At 40.9% G+C, this 13,530-nt stretch overlaps 1 protein-coding gene and 1 long non-coding RNA gene across 2 annotated transcripts; both read left to right on the plus strand.

Moving 5' to 3' along the window:
• The first annotated feature begins 421 nt into the window (after positions 1 to 421).
• LOC132345735 (uncharacterized) lies at positions 422 to 2,916 on the plus strand. Its single transcript, XR_009495242.1, has 3 exons — positions 422 to 1,162; positions 1,375 to 1,427; positions 1,817 to 2,916. It is a non-coding gene; the product is annotated as an uncharacterized lncRNA (long non-coding RNA).
• A 495-nt stretch (positions 2,917 to 3,411) lies between these two features.
• Positions 3,412 to 4,359, plus strand: OR2V2 (olfactory receptor family 2 subfamily V member 2). Its single transcript, NM_001389818.1, has one exon. The coding sequence runs from the start codon at positions 3,412 to 3,414 to the stop codon at positions 4,357 to 4,359; it is 948 nt and encodes a 315-aa protein (NP_001376747.1).
• The last annotated feature ends 9,171 nt before the right edge of the window (positions 4,360 to 13,530 follow it).

Here is a 13,530-nt window from a genome sequence, read left to right on the forward strand (position 1 = left end):
GGCTCTAAGGCTAGGTCTGGGTCTTGGAAAGGGTATCTGAGACCCAGTGAAGATATTGTTGTCATTTGGTAAGACAGGCAGGCAGATGAATTCTCTGGTTTCTCTACCTCAGCCTCATGACCATCATTGCCCTCTGCCCAGGTCTTTACCTGAGTTTCACAGGCTGAGAACTGTAATTTAATTTTCATCTAGGTATAGGGAATTCTGGGCTTCCAAGGTGGTTCAGTAGAAAAGAATTCATCTGCTAATGCTGGAGACTTGGTTTCCATCCCTGGGTTGGGAAGATCCCCTGGAGAAGGAAATGGCTACCCATTCCAGTATTCTTGCCTGGGAAATCCCATGGACAAAGGAGCCTTGTGGGCTACAATCCATGGAGTCACAAGAGTAGGACACGACTTAGTTACTAAACAACAATCACCATAGGGAATTCTATTTATGTTTATACTAACCAACTCATAAGACAGGAACTTAACTATGTTATCATATATTGCTAAATTGCACCTATTTTGCTAAAAGTTTCTCTGGTGGCTCAGATCATAAAGAATCTGCCTGCAACGTGGGAGATGTGGGTTTGATCCCTGGGTCAGGAAGATCCCCTGGAGAAGGGAATGTCTACCCACTCCAGTATTCTTGCCTGAAGAATTCCATGGATAGAAGGGGCTGGAAGGCTACAGACTGTGAGGTCATAAAGAGTCAGACAATTTATTTGAGCAAAAGTCAATTCAAATCAGGCAATGCCAAAGCAGAAGTGGTGCGGCATGCTCTGTGGACAGGAACCAGCAGAAAGACTTATAGTGTAAAAGCAGAAGAAAAGCAAAGAAATATAATTGGCTGTACTTAAACATTTGGCTTATTGGAAAAGCCTAGTTACTGTTTGTGTTTGGTTGTCCTTAGGTATTGATTTCTTAACCTCAAAATATTTAGAAGCTTAGATTTTTGTTTGCTTCATAGACTACTAAGGCTACTCAGTCTAATGGCCTCCCTGCCTTATTAGTTTAATAATGATGAGAGCTATATTTGACAGGAAACTAGTACTGCTTTTGAGCAAAAAAATCTTCAAATTTTAAAAGTCCATATTATGGATCAGAAGGCTATAGAATGAGCCAAGAATTAGAGAAAAAGGGAATTGGAAGCTCATAACTAAGAATTTCTTCAAGACAAGGTAACTTGCCCTTCTAAGAATATTTTTGCACAAGAACAGTGTGATGTGATATAAACTTTCCAGAACTTATATTACAAAGGCCCATTCTTAAGTCTTGGTTCCACATTTTCTAACCTTGCAACTTCTGGCAATCCAGCCAACTCTTCAGAATCTCAATTTTCTCATCTATAAACAAGGGTCTATCTAAAAACACCACTCTACCTTCATTGCAGGATCACTGTGAGAGCAAATGAAACATGAATGTGAGCACTGCGGGGTGCAACAGGTGAATTTATTTTTATGGATTGTGTATTGCCTGACAGTAGAACCAGGCAGAGAGACCTCTTCTCATCCGATGAGAGATAGACAAACTTAACATCCTTGATTCTTTATTCTCTAGGCAAATTACAAATCACCATATTTCTTAATGATAAGATCACTTGTTAAAATTAATGAGCCCAGTCTATTTATATCAACAGTCAAAGTTTGAGGTGGAATGTGAATGGTTATGATACACAACCTCTAAGATGGTCTCAATGATATTCAGACCCTGTGTGTCGCTCTCCCAGTAACTGGGGGCTGGATTTAATGACTCACTAATAATGAACAGAATTCAGCAGAGCTCATGGGATGTCACTTCCAATATTTGGTTATAAAACTATGGCTTCTATCTAGGGTGCTTGTGCTCTCACTCTCTCTTGCACCACTCACCCTGGAAGAAGTCAACTGCCATGCTGTGAAGCAGCCCTGTGGAAAGGGAGCAAGGCCTGACACAGCCACGTGAGTGACCTTGGAGTAGAACCTCCTCCACACATGTCTTGAGAAGACTGCAGCCTGGCTGACCGTTTCAGGGTAACCTCATGTGAAATCTTTTATGTCAGCGACAACTAAGTTGCACCCTCATTTCTGGCCCACAGAAACTGTGAAATTATCATTGTTTTCCCTGTATTATTTCAAGTTGTAAATTTGGAGTTATTTGCTTCATGGCACTATACAGTTAATACAAATTTAAAGAGAAAATTCTGTACTGCTTTGCTACTGGTAGAGCCATGAAAATGCCTGCCTTGAATGTACAGCCCTGGATGGACAAAGCAACAGGTGATATTTGAAGGTGACTGATAACCTAGAAGGGTGGGATGGGTGGGCAGTGGGAAGGAGGTTCAAGAGGGAGGGAAAAAATATATATATGTATAGCTGGTTCATGCTGTTGTTATCCTCCAGTTAAAAATAAATATATTTTTTAAAAAGAAGGTGGCTGATGAGAGAGAAGAGGGTGAAATCTAAAAGCTGGAAATGACTTTGAAAACAAGGTTATCCTGGTGAGAACATAAGGACAGCAAATTTGTGGTCAGAATATTATAATGCTTTTCATTCAGTTGCTTATAATCATTTATTTTATTTTCCTTGGGTTCAGATATTGTCATTATCATCAAGGCAGTGTCAATATTGTAAAGTTAAAAAATAAAATAAATTAAAAAAAAAAAAAACAAAGAGGCAGCAGGGAAAATAAATAAATATGCACAATTTTTATTTCTTGATTTCAAATTTGTCAGTGTAAAATCAGGCCATGTCTCTGGTTCCCTTCCATATAACATATTTAGAAAAAAAAAATCCTGTCCAAAATCAAGAGAAATCCAGTTTTCTTTGATGTGCTCCAAATAAATTAATTAGAAACTTCATCAGACTGTGAGTAAATGGTTCAATCCATGTGGAAGACATTAATTATAAAGATTTTACAAGAAAGCTCTTGGATTTCTACTTAGGATAACTGAGGGTATTAGTTTGAATTTTTATCAGCCAAGTTTTATTGAGTCCCTGATCCTGGGGTTATTTTAAAAATCTCACTGCAACTGAAGACCACACTGTTTGTTTTTTTTTTTTAATTGAAATATAGTTGCTGTACAATATTATATAAATTACAGATATACAATATAATTATTTACAATTTTTAAAGATTATTTCCATTTGTAGTTATTATAAAATATTGGCTATATTTTCATGTTGCACAATATATCCTTGTAGTTTATTTTACACCTATAGTTTGTACTTCTCACTTTCCTACCCCTATATTGCCCCTCCTACCCTCTCTCTCCCCACCAGTAACCACTAGTTTATTCTCTATATCTAAGACCTCATTGTTCTTTTGAGGTTTGGGCACCAATCATTTATTTTCCCCATTGGTCTTATGACTTTTCTGCCAATAAAGATATGTCAGTCAATTCAATAATTTTTGTCCATGTTCTCAGGTGACCAGGAGCATCAGCTGAGCCATGGAGATATGGTTGAATCAATCATCCACAGATGACTTTGTCCTCTTGGGCATCTTTTCCCACAGTTCCACTGACCTTGTTCTTTTCTCAGCAGTCATGATGGTCTTCATAGTGGCCCTCTGTGGGAATATCCTCCTCATCTTCCTCATCTTCATGGATCCTCAACTTCATACACCCATGTACTTCTTCCTTAGTCAGCTCTCCTTCATGGATCTCATGTTGGTTTGTACCAATGTGCCCAAGATGGCGGCCAACTTCCTGTCTGGTAGGAAGTCCATCTCCTTTGTGGGTTGTGGCATGCAAATTGGCCTTTTTGTCTGTCTTGTGGGTTCTGAAGGGCTCTTGCTAGGACTCATGGCTTATGATCGGTATGTGGCCATTAGCCACCCACTTCACTATCCCATCCTCATGAGTCAAAGGGTCTGTCTCCAAATTGTTGGGAGCTCTTGGGTCTTTGGGATAACAGATGGTTTGATCCAGATGGTGGTGGTAATGACATTTCCATACTGTGGCTTGAGGGAGGTGGACCACTTCTTTTGTGAGATGTTATCCTTGTTAAAGCTGGCCTGTATAGACACATCCATTTTTGAGAATGTGATATTTGCTTGCTGTGTCTTCATGCTGTTTCTTCCTTTCTCCATCATTGTGGCCTCCTATGCTCGTATCCTGAGAACTGTGCTCCACATGCATTCTGCTCAGGCTGTCAGAAAGGCTCTTGCCACATGTTCCTCCCACCTGACAGCTGTGTTCCTCTTCTATGGGGCAGCCATGTTCATCTACCTGAGACCTAAGCGCTACCGGGCCCCAAGCCATGACAAGGTGGTCTCTGTCTTCTACACAGTCCTTACTCCTATGCTGAACCCCCTCATTTATAGCTTAAGAAATCGGGAGGTGATGGGAGCCCTGAGAAAAGGGCTGGACCATTGCAGGATTGTCAACCAGCACTGAAGAGTTAGGGTATTTTGTGCCTGACTCTGCCACTCCTGGCTTTGTGATGTTACATACATTTTCTATCTGAGTCTTGGTTTTCTCATTAATAATAAGGCTCATGACCCTGAAGTTTTATGGAGGTGTCTTTTAAACTCCAAAGTAATACTTTCTATCTCTGGTAAAACACCAGCTTCCCTCCTCTCAATCTTTTTGGATTCTTTTTTTTTTTTTTTTTTGGAGAATACATTGAAATGAAGTGCAGAACTTTGTAAGCTCAAGTACTGTGTATAAGTAGGCTCTAGGATTGCTATCACTTAGTATTTAAAACTGGATTTACTTCTACAGTCAGAGAATGCCTCAAGCTGCACTCCTTAACTGTTTTTTTTTAAATTTATTGAAGCATAGTTGATTTACAAAGTTGTGTCAATTTCTGCTGTACAGCCAAGTGATTCAATTATACATGTGTACATATATATATATATGTTCTTTTTCATTTCAGTTTATTACAGCATATTGAATATAGTTCCCTGTGCCATACAGTAGGATCTTGTTGTTAATCCACTCTATATAATAGTTTGCATCTGCTAATTCCAAACTCCTAATCCATGTCTCACTGTCTCCCTCTCCTCCAAGGCAACCACAAGTCTGTTATATATATATATGTCTGTTATATATATGGACATGAGTTTGAGCAAGCTTTGGGAGTTGGTGATGGGCAGGAAGGCCTGGTGTACTGTAGTCCATGGGATCACAAAGAGTCAGACCCAACTGAGAGACTGAAATGAACTGGATATATATATAAAACAAGAACTCCTTAACTCTTACTGGTAATCTCTACCACTGATTTATAGCCTACAATGTACCAGGCACATATATTCTTTATGAGTATACGTAGATATCCATTTTTTTCCTATTAATATATTGTCTCACGCTAGTGTCTTTGATGAAATGCTTCTAGATGACCAAATAAAGCTAATAAAATCTCACTCTTCACTCTATGTAACTGAGAACTTTATAAAGATTCTTAAAGTCATATTCTTCAAGAATAAAGTGAGATTCATGAGGAAAGTGGTAAATATTGGTTCGTTTGTATATTCACAGTGCATGACACATAGAAAAGTCATCTTTAAGTGTTGTATATATAAAATCCTCCAATAAAATTGCCACTTTTTGTTTTAGTTCCTAACATAGCAAAGTTGATGATACTATTTCTCCTTTGGGGGAGTAAGAAGAAATAAATCAGAGAATTAGATCTCCTATTTGTAAACTTGTTTTTAAATGTTTTTAATTGAACTATTGGTATTACTTGTATCCACCTAGCTAAACTCTATACCAGTTCTTGTACACATTTGCAATAAAATTATCTTTACCTGGAACAAAATGCTTTTTTGTATGCACAGAGGAAAAAGAGGACAGAACTGGGTTCTGGAAGTTGTACCAAACCACAGGGAGGTATTTGCTGTTTTCTGTTTCCAGGCTTGGAGAGAATGGGAGGCAGTAGCACTAATAGTAACTACAAGTCTGAGAACCTACCAGGGAGAAATGACTTGATTGTCTACTCAGTTTAATATCACTACAAACATTTCATAGTGAACAACATTACATCCCTTTCGCAGGCAGGAAACTGGGGCTTAGACTGGTGAACTCCCTTGCTCTTATTCCCCAGTTTTCTTCTCCATGTCCCCCTAGGAGACTGTTTGCTGGAGCAGCTGAGAACAGAGAACTTTGCAAAGAGGTTTCCTTCCCTTGGAGTTCAATTTGCAGACTGGAGACGAAGATATGGCACAGGAGGGGTCTCCAGGGATTTGTGAAAACAGAAGCAACTTTCCTTAGTCCCATTAAAGAGGAGAGCAATGAGTGGCAGCAAGGAGTGGCACAGAATAAAATTTCTCGGCCAAAAGCTAGACCTGACCCAACCATTGGTCTCTTTCTCAGGTGAGACCACTCCCCTGACTCCCAGTGACAGGTCTCTCCCCTCTTGGTCCAGCCCTCTCCCAACACTTCTTCTCTGATGGATGAATGTTTTCTCTGTGTTATAACTTCTGTTTCTGGAAAACATTTTCTTTTTAACATTGATTGATTGATTGATACTATATATATCATGATTCATATATATATACACACACATATTCTTTTTTCAGATTCTTTCCCTCATCAGTTAGTACAAAATATTGAATATAGCTTCATTTGCTATACAGTAGATCTTGCTGTTTACCTATTTTATAAACAGTAGGGTGAATATATTACTCTCAGAATTCTAATTTATCCCTCCCCCAGTCTTCCCCTTTGGTAACCATAAATTTGTTTTTTTATGTCTGTGAGCCTGTGTCTGTTTTATAAATAAGTTCACTTGTATCATTTTTTTAGATTCCACATATGAGTGATATGATATTTGTCTTTGTCTGACTTACTTCACTTTAGTATGATAATCTCTCGGTCCAACCATGTTGCTGCAAATGACATTATTTCATTCTTTTTTATGGCTGAGTAGTATTCCATTGTGAATATGTACCACATTTATGTCCACTCATCTGGATAAATTGCAAACTCAAACAAAAAGGGTAAATTTTTGCTCACTATTTTTCTGATAGCTATCAGCAAGTGGTCAAAAAATAAAAACATATTCTCAAGCCTTGCAGCTACTAAAAAGAATAATTGACCAGCAATGGCACCCCACTCCAGTACTCTTGCCTGGAAAATCCCATGGACGGAGGAGCCTGGTAGCCTGCAGTCCATGGGATCGCTAAGAGTCCGACAGGACTGATCGACTTCACTTTCACTTTTCACTTTCATGCATTGGAGAAGGAAATGGCAACCCACTCCAGTGTTCTTGCCTGGAGAATCACAGGGACGGGGGAGCCTGGTGGGCTGCCGCTTTTGTGGTCACACAGAGTTGGACACGACTGAAGTGACTTAGCAGCAGCAGCAGCATATACAACACAGAGACAGAACCAAACTTCAGCTCAGTTCAGTCACTCAGTCGTGTCCAACTCCATGGACAGCAGCACGCTAGCCTTCTCTGTCCATCACTAACTCCTGGAGCTTGCTCAAACACATTTCCACGGAGTCAATGATGCCATCCAACCATCTCATCCTCTGTCATCCTCTTCTCCTCCCACCTTCAATCTTTCCAAGCATCAGGGTCTTTTCCAGTGAGTCAGTTCTTCACATCAGGTGGCCAAAGTATTGGAGTTTCAGCTTCAGCATCAGGGTTCCAATGAATATTCAGGACTGATTTCCCTTAGGATTGACTGGTTTAATCTCCTTGCAGTCCAAGGGACTCAAGAGTCTTCTCCAACACCACAGTTCAAAGGCATCAATTCTTTAGCACTCAGCTTTCTTTATAGTCTAACTTGCAGTACATACATGACTACTAGGGAAACCATAGCTTTGACTAGATGGACTTTTGATGGCAAAGTAATGTCTCTGCTTTTTAATATGCTATCTAGGTTGATCATAGCTTTTCTTCTAAGAAGTAAGTGTCTTTTAATTTCATGGCTGCAGTCACCATCTGCAGTGATTTTGGAGCCCAAAAAAATAAAGTCTCTCACTTGGCTAAGTACAAAAACAAAGACACAAACATAAACACTGAGCACCAAAAAAGAAAAAAGGAAATTCAGCATATTACATCATCTTTGATTTAAACAGCCCATGACACTGATGTATATTCTTCAACAGATTGCCCCACCAGCAGGATTTCTTATCCAACCCCAGAAAACAAAAGAAAAAGAGATCCATAAGTCTCAGAATGAAAAGGGTTGGAGAATGAGTGAAGTGTAATTCTTTTCCTCTTTTCTATGGTTGATCCCTAAGCTCCCAATCAGGCAGGGGCCATGTGAAAATTTTGGATTGGCTAGGAGATCTAAGCTGTGACCTGTGTCAGGCTGAATCATAGCTTACCTGAAAGCTAGTCTTTATTAATTAAATGGGATGAGACTTAACCTAAAGCTGCCCAGACAGCTGTGGTATCAGTCTTATCTCCATAAAACAGAGAGAAAGATTTTCTAGGAGTGAATGTAGTCCCAGCTAAACATAAAGCTGTTTCTTGGCTATAGGCAATCAAGTTTCACCTGATCACTCTGTAGGTTAAATAGTAACCTAACAGAGTTCCCAGGGCTTCCCAGGCGGCACTAGTGGTGAAGAACCTGCCTACCAATGCAGGAGAACTAAAAGACACAGGTTTGATCCCCAGGTCAGGAAGATTCCCTGAAGGAAGAAATGGCAACCCACTCTAGTATTCTTGCCTGGAGAATCCCCCTGGACAGAGGAGGCTGGCGGGCTACAGTCCACAGGGTCACAAAGAGTTGGACATGACTAAAGCAACTGAGCCTGCATGCATAACAGATTTCACATGGTAGAATAGAATAATTGCCAATTACATAGACAACCTCAGATATGCAGAGGATATCACTCTAATGGCAGAAAGTGAAGAGGAACCAAAGAGCCTCTTGATGGAGGTGAAAAGCTGGCTTAAAACTCAACATGCAAAAAACTAAGATCATGTCATCCTGAACTTCATAGCAGATAGATGGGGGAAAAGTGAAAACAGTGACAGATTTTATTTTCTTAGGCTCCAAAATCACGGCAGATGGTGACTGCAGCCATGAAATTAAGAAACATTTACTCCTTGGAAGGAAAGCTATGCCACACAGAGACAGCATGTTAAAAAGGAGAAATATCACTTTGCCTACAAGGGTGCATGTAGTCAAAGCTATGGTTTTTCCCATAGTCATGTATGTATGTGAGAGTTGGAACATAAAGAAGATTGAGTGCTGAAGAATTGATGCTTTTGAATTGTGGTGCTGGAGAAGACTCTTGAGAGTCCCTCAGACAGCAAGGAGATCTAACTGGTCAACCCTAAAGGAAATCAACCCTGCATGTTCATGGGAAGGACTGATAGTGAAGCTGAAGCTCCCATTTTTTTGGCTACCTAATGATGCAAAGAGCCGACTCATTGGAAAAGACCCTAATTCTGGGAAAGATTAAAGGCAGGAGGAGAAGGGAGTGGCATCGGATGAGAAGGTTAGATAGCATCACTGACTCAATGGACATGAGTTTGAGCAAACTCTGGGAGATAGTGAAGGACAGGAAGCCTGGTGTGCTGCAGTCCATGGGGTTGCAAAGAGCCAGACACAACTTAGTGACTGAAAAATGAACAACAGATGATAGAATGCAAGAGATAACAAAAGCTGAAGGGCTACGGAGTGAATTTTGGAAGGTAAGAATAGTAACAATGAGATTTAGATGGGTCTTTACAGAAAAAAAAAAATTCAATAAAAAAAGACAAAGCAGGCTGAGTGACTTCCAGTGGGAGATTAACTTGAACAAGTGTGGAGGTGGGAAAACACCAGGAACTCGTGGGGGAACTGGCATAGGTCACCAGGTAGTGCAGAGTGAGCAGAGGAGGTTAAAACAGAAAGTGTGAATTGACTCTAAGGGGTTTCCTCAGAAGCCACCGTGTTCTGCATGGTACCAGTCTGACAGAGGCCTATTTTTTTCCTACATCCCTCTGTCTCCATCTCCCTGTGTCTTCCCAGCTCTTCTTTCAATCATCTTCTCTCAGCCCTCTGAACAAATCTATCTGTATATCAGCCTCCAAATGAAAGCCCCAAGAACTTGGTGGGTAAAACATGTTTTATTGTTTTTGTGAAAATAAAACCAGTCATATAAGGAATTCTGCTCAATATTGTGCAACAACCTAAGTGGAGAAGGAATTTGAAAAAAAAAGAATAAATACATGTATATGTATAACTGAATCACTTTGCTGCACACCTGAAACTAACACATTGTTAATGAACACTACTCAATATAAAATAAAATAGCCAGGACATAGAAGCAGCCTAAATGCCCATCAACAGAGGAATGGATAAATAAGATGTGGTACATATATAAAATGGAATATTTGTTTTGCTGTTTGTTAATAAGTAACTAAGTCATGTTCAACTCTTTTGTGACCCCATGAACTATAGCCCACCAGACTCTTCTGTTTATGGGATTTTCCAGGCAAGAATATTGGGGTGAGTTGCCATTTCCTTCTCCAGCAGATCTTCTTGATCCGGGGATCAAACCCTTGTCTCTTGCATTGGTGGCCGAGTCTTTACACTGAGCTACCAAGGAAGCCCCAAATGGAATATTACTCAGCCACAAAAAGGAAAAAACTTGTGCCATTTGCAGAGATGTGGATGGACCTAGAGTCTGTCATACACAGTGAAGTAAGTCAGAAAGAGAAAAACATATTTTGTATAATATCACTTATATGTGGAACCCACAAGAATGATACAGATGAACTTATTTGAAAAGCAGAAATAGAGACAGACATAGAGAACAAATGTATGGATACAAATAGGAAAAAGGGGTGGTGGTATAATTTAAAAGATTAGGATTGCCATATACATACTGCTGCTGCTGCTACTGCTGCTGCTAAGTCGCTTCAGTCGTGTCCAACTCTGTGCGACCTCATAGACGGCAGCCCACCAGGCTCCCGCGTCCTTGGGATTCTCCAGGCAAGAACACTGGAGTGGGTTGCCATTTCCTTCTCCAATGCATGAAAGTGAAAAGTGAAAGTGAAGTCGCTCAGTCGTGTCCTACCCTCAGTGACCCCATGGACTGCAGCCCACCAGGCTCCTCTGTCCATGGGATTTTCCAGGCAAGAGTACTGAAGTGGGGTGCCATTGCCTTCTCCGCATATACATACTACTATGTATAAAATAGATAACTAATGACAACCTACTGTGTCTCACAAGGAACTCTACTCAATGCTCTATGGTGGCCTAAATGAGTGAAAGTGAAAGTCGCTCACTCATGTCTGACTCTTTGCAACCCCATGGACAGTATAGTCCCTGGAATTCTTCAGGCCAGAATACTGGAATAGGTAGCCTTTCCCTTCTCCAGGGGATCTTCCCAAACCAGGGATCAAACCCAGGTCTCCCACATTGCAGGCAGATTCTTTACCAGCTGAGCCACCAGGGAAGCAAAAGAAGAAGTATGTGTATACATATAGCTGATCACTTTACTGTACAGAAGAAACTGACACAACATTGTAACTCCAATAAAAATTCATTTTAAAAATAAAATGAAAGACTAAAAAATAGTCATATACCAAAGAGTTAAAAGAAAGACAGAAATTAATGGCCTGATGATTTGATTTCCAATGAACTGGTCATTTTGAAAATTCATCTACTTCAATGGGACATAAAGCACAAATCAAAGTGACTATTTAAATTATCATCCAACCTGGGACACCCCTGAGAGTGAAAGGAAGTGCTGTCCATGATTATACTGGGATGACAGAATATAATTAGACCACAGAAAACTGGGAAGGGCAGTAAACTCACAGAAATATCTGACAGAGTATTGGAAGACACCCAGCTTCCACACTATCATCTGACTCTAGTGAAGCTAGGCGCTTTTCTTTCCTTCTCACTTGGTTATAAAATGTAAGGGCCAGGACTGTGTTAAGTCTTCACTTTTGATTCAAGCACAGCTCACCAAGCTCTTGCATATCATTGGTGCTCTGTCAGTGTGGGCTGATTTTATTGGACAGGTAAAGAACAAGTGTGGATGGCAGGGAGACAGTCACAGGTAGATTCCATGTGGACCCTGGAGGTCACTGAGTAACCATTGATATATGTTTGTGGTGGGAGCAGAACACCAAGGAATTTGCCCTTCATTCCTGTGCCCTGGCTGCCCTATGCCCCTCTCATGATCAAGGTTCCTCACACTGTCCCACTGCCCCTTCTTCTGGTCCTGTCCCCAGGCTCCCTGTTTGAGTTTCTTTAATTGCAAGCTTGGGAGCTCCTATTCTTGGGTTGGAGTTTGAGGGCTCCCCTGGGAGTAGACAGTTTTAACTTCCTCACTCAGGTTCTGTGTTAAGTACCTCATGGGAAATGGGAGAAAGTTCTGCCACCCAGCCTGGGAGGCAACCTATGGCAGGTGGACAGACATCAGAAGGTGAGCTCAGATACACAGATGCTGACTCTGTTTCCATCTGCCTAACACTATCTCCTCAACTAAGTCCATTTTTCCCTTTCCTTTTTGCTGAGTGGAGACTGTTGACTGAGCCTCATTGTCTAGGCTACAAAATTGCTTGCAGCCTGAGGGTGACATGGAGCCTGGCCAAGAGGTTGGTGGAGGCTGAGGAAGGAGGTCAGAGCTGGGGGGTTCCTCCCTGTCCTCTCTGAGTTCATAACTGTAAACATACAAGAGGAGGACAATAAAATGAATTTGATGCTGAAATCTCCACAGGGGACCCACTGAATACTTTTTCTTCCAGGAAATCCACTTGAAGGTTAGTGAGGGTCTTTCTCCTGTCACCCACCCCTATCTTTCTTGCAGTTTCTGTTGCTGATTGCTACCTTTTTTGCCCCATTTTTACTTTCTTATCAGAATTTCTTCATCTTATTGTTTCCTCAAGCAGAGGTGACTTTTTTATTTTTAAAGGAGGGTAGGCATTCACTTGGAGAAGGCAATGGCACCCCACTCCAGTACTCTTGCCTGGAAATCCCATGGACAGAGGAGCCTGGTAGGCTGCAGTCCATGGGGTCGCTAAGAGTTGGACACGACTGAGCGACTTCACTTTCACTTTTCACTTTCATGCATTGGAGAAGGAAATGGCAACCCACTCCAGTGTTCTTGCCTGGAAAATCCCAGGGACGGAGGAGCCTGGCAGGCTGCCGTCTATGGGGTCGCACAGAGTCGGACACGACTGAAGCGACTTAGCAGCAGCAGCAGGCATTCACTATGTAATAGTATCTTTCCTCATCCTTTTTTTCCAGTTTTCTTTCTTTGACCTACTTCTCTTTTTCTTTCCTTGATTTCTCATTGTTTTTTTCATTTCCTCTTTCTGTCTGGATTGGGGTGCTCAGCAAAGTGTTCCTAAGTGGAAGAGTAGTCTAAAGCAGGAAGACAAAAGGTGAGTGGGGGAGGAGGCCGAAGGGGAGGGCTGGTATGAGACATAGAGTCAACCCATGCCTGAAAGAACATCACAGACACAAGGTTTCTTCTTTACAGTGTGATTTCTAGTAAGAAAAGTAAAGACAGTAACTAAAATCCCAGGGAAAGGATTTTTCTATTTTAAAGAAATTTAACACCCAGAGAAAAGGATGAAGTTAGAGAGCAGAAAAAGATAAGCATGAGAGGTGCTACACTAGTTTCTTGAGGGATCTGCATATTATAATTAATCATTCAACA

Source organism: Bos taurus, chromosome 7, assembly GCF_002263795.3.
Source record: "Bos taurus isolate L1 Dominette 01449 registration number 42190680 breed Hereford chromosome 7, ARS-UCD2.0, whole genome shotgun sequence".
Taxonomy (NCBI): Eukaryota; Metazoa; Chordata; class Mammalia; order Artiodactyla; family Bovidae; genus Bos; species Bos taurus.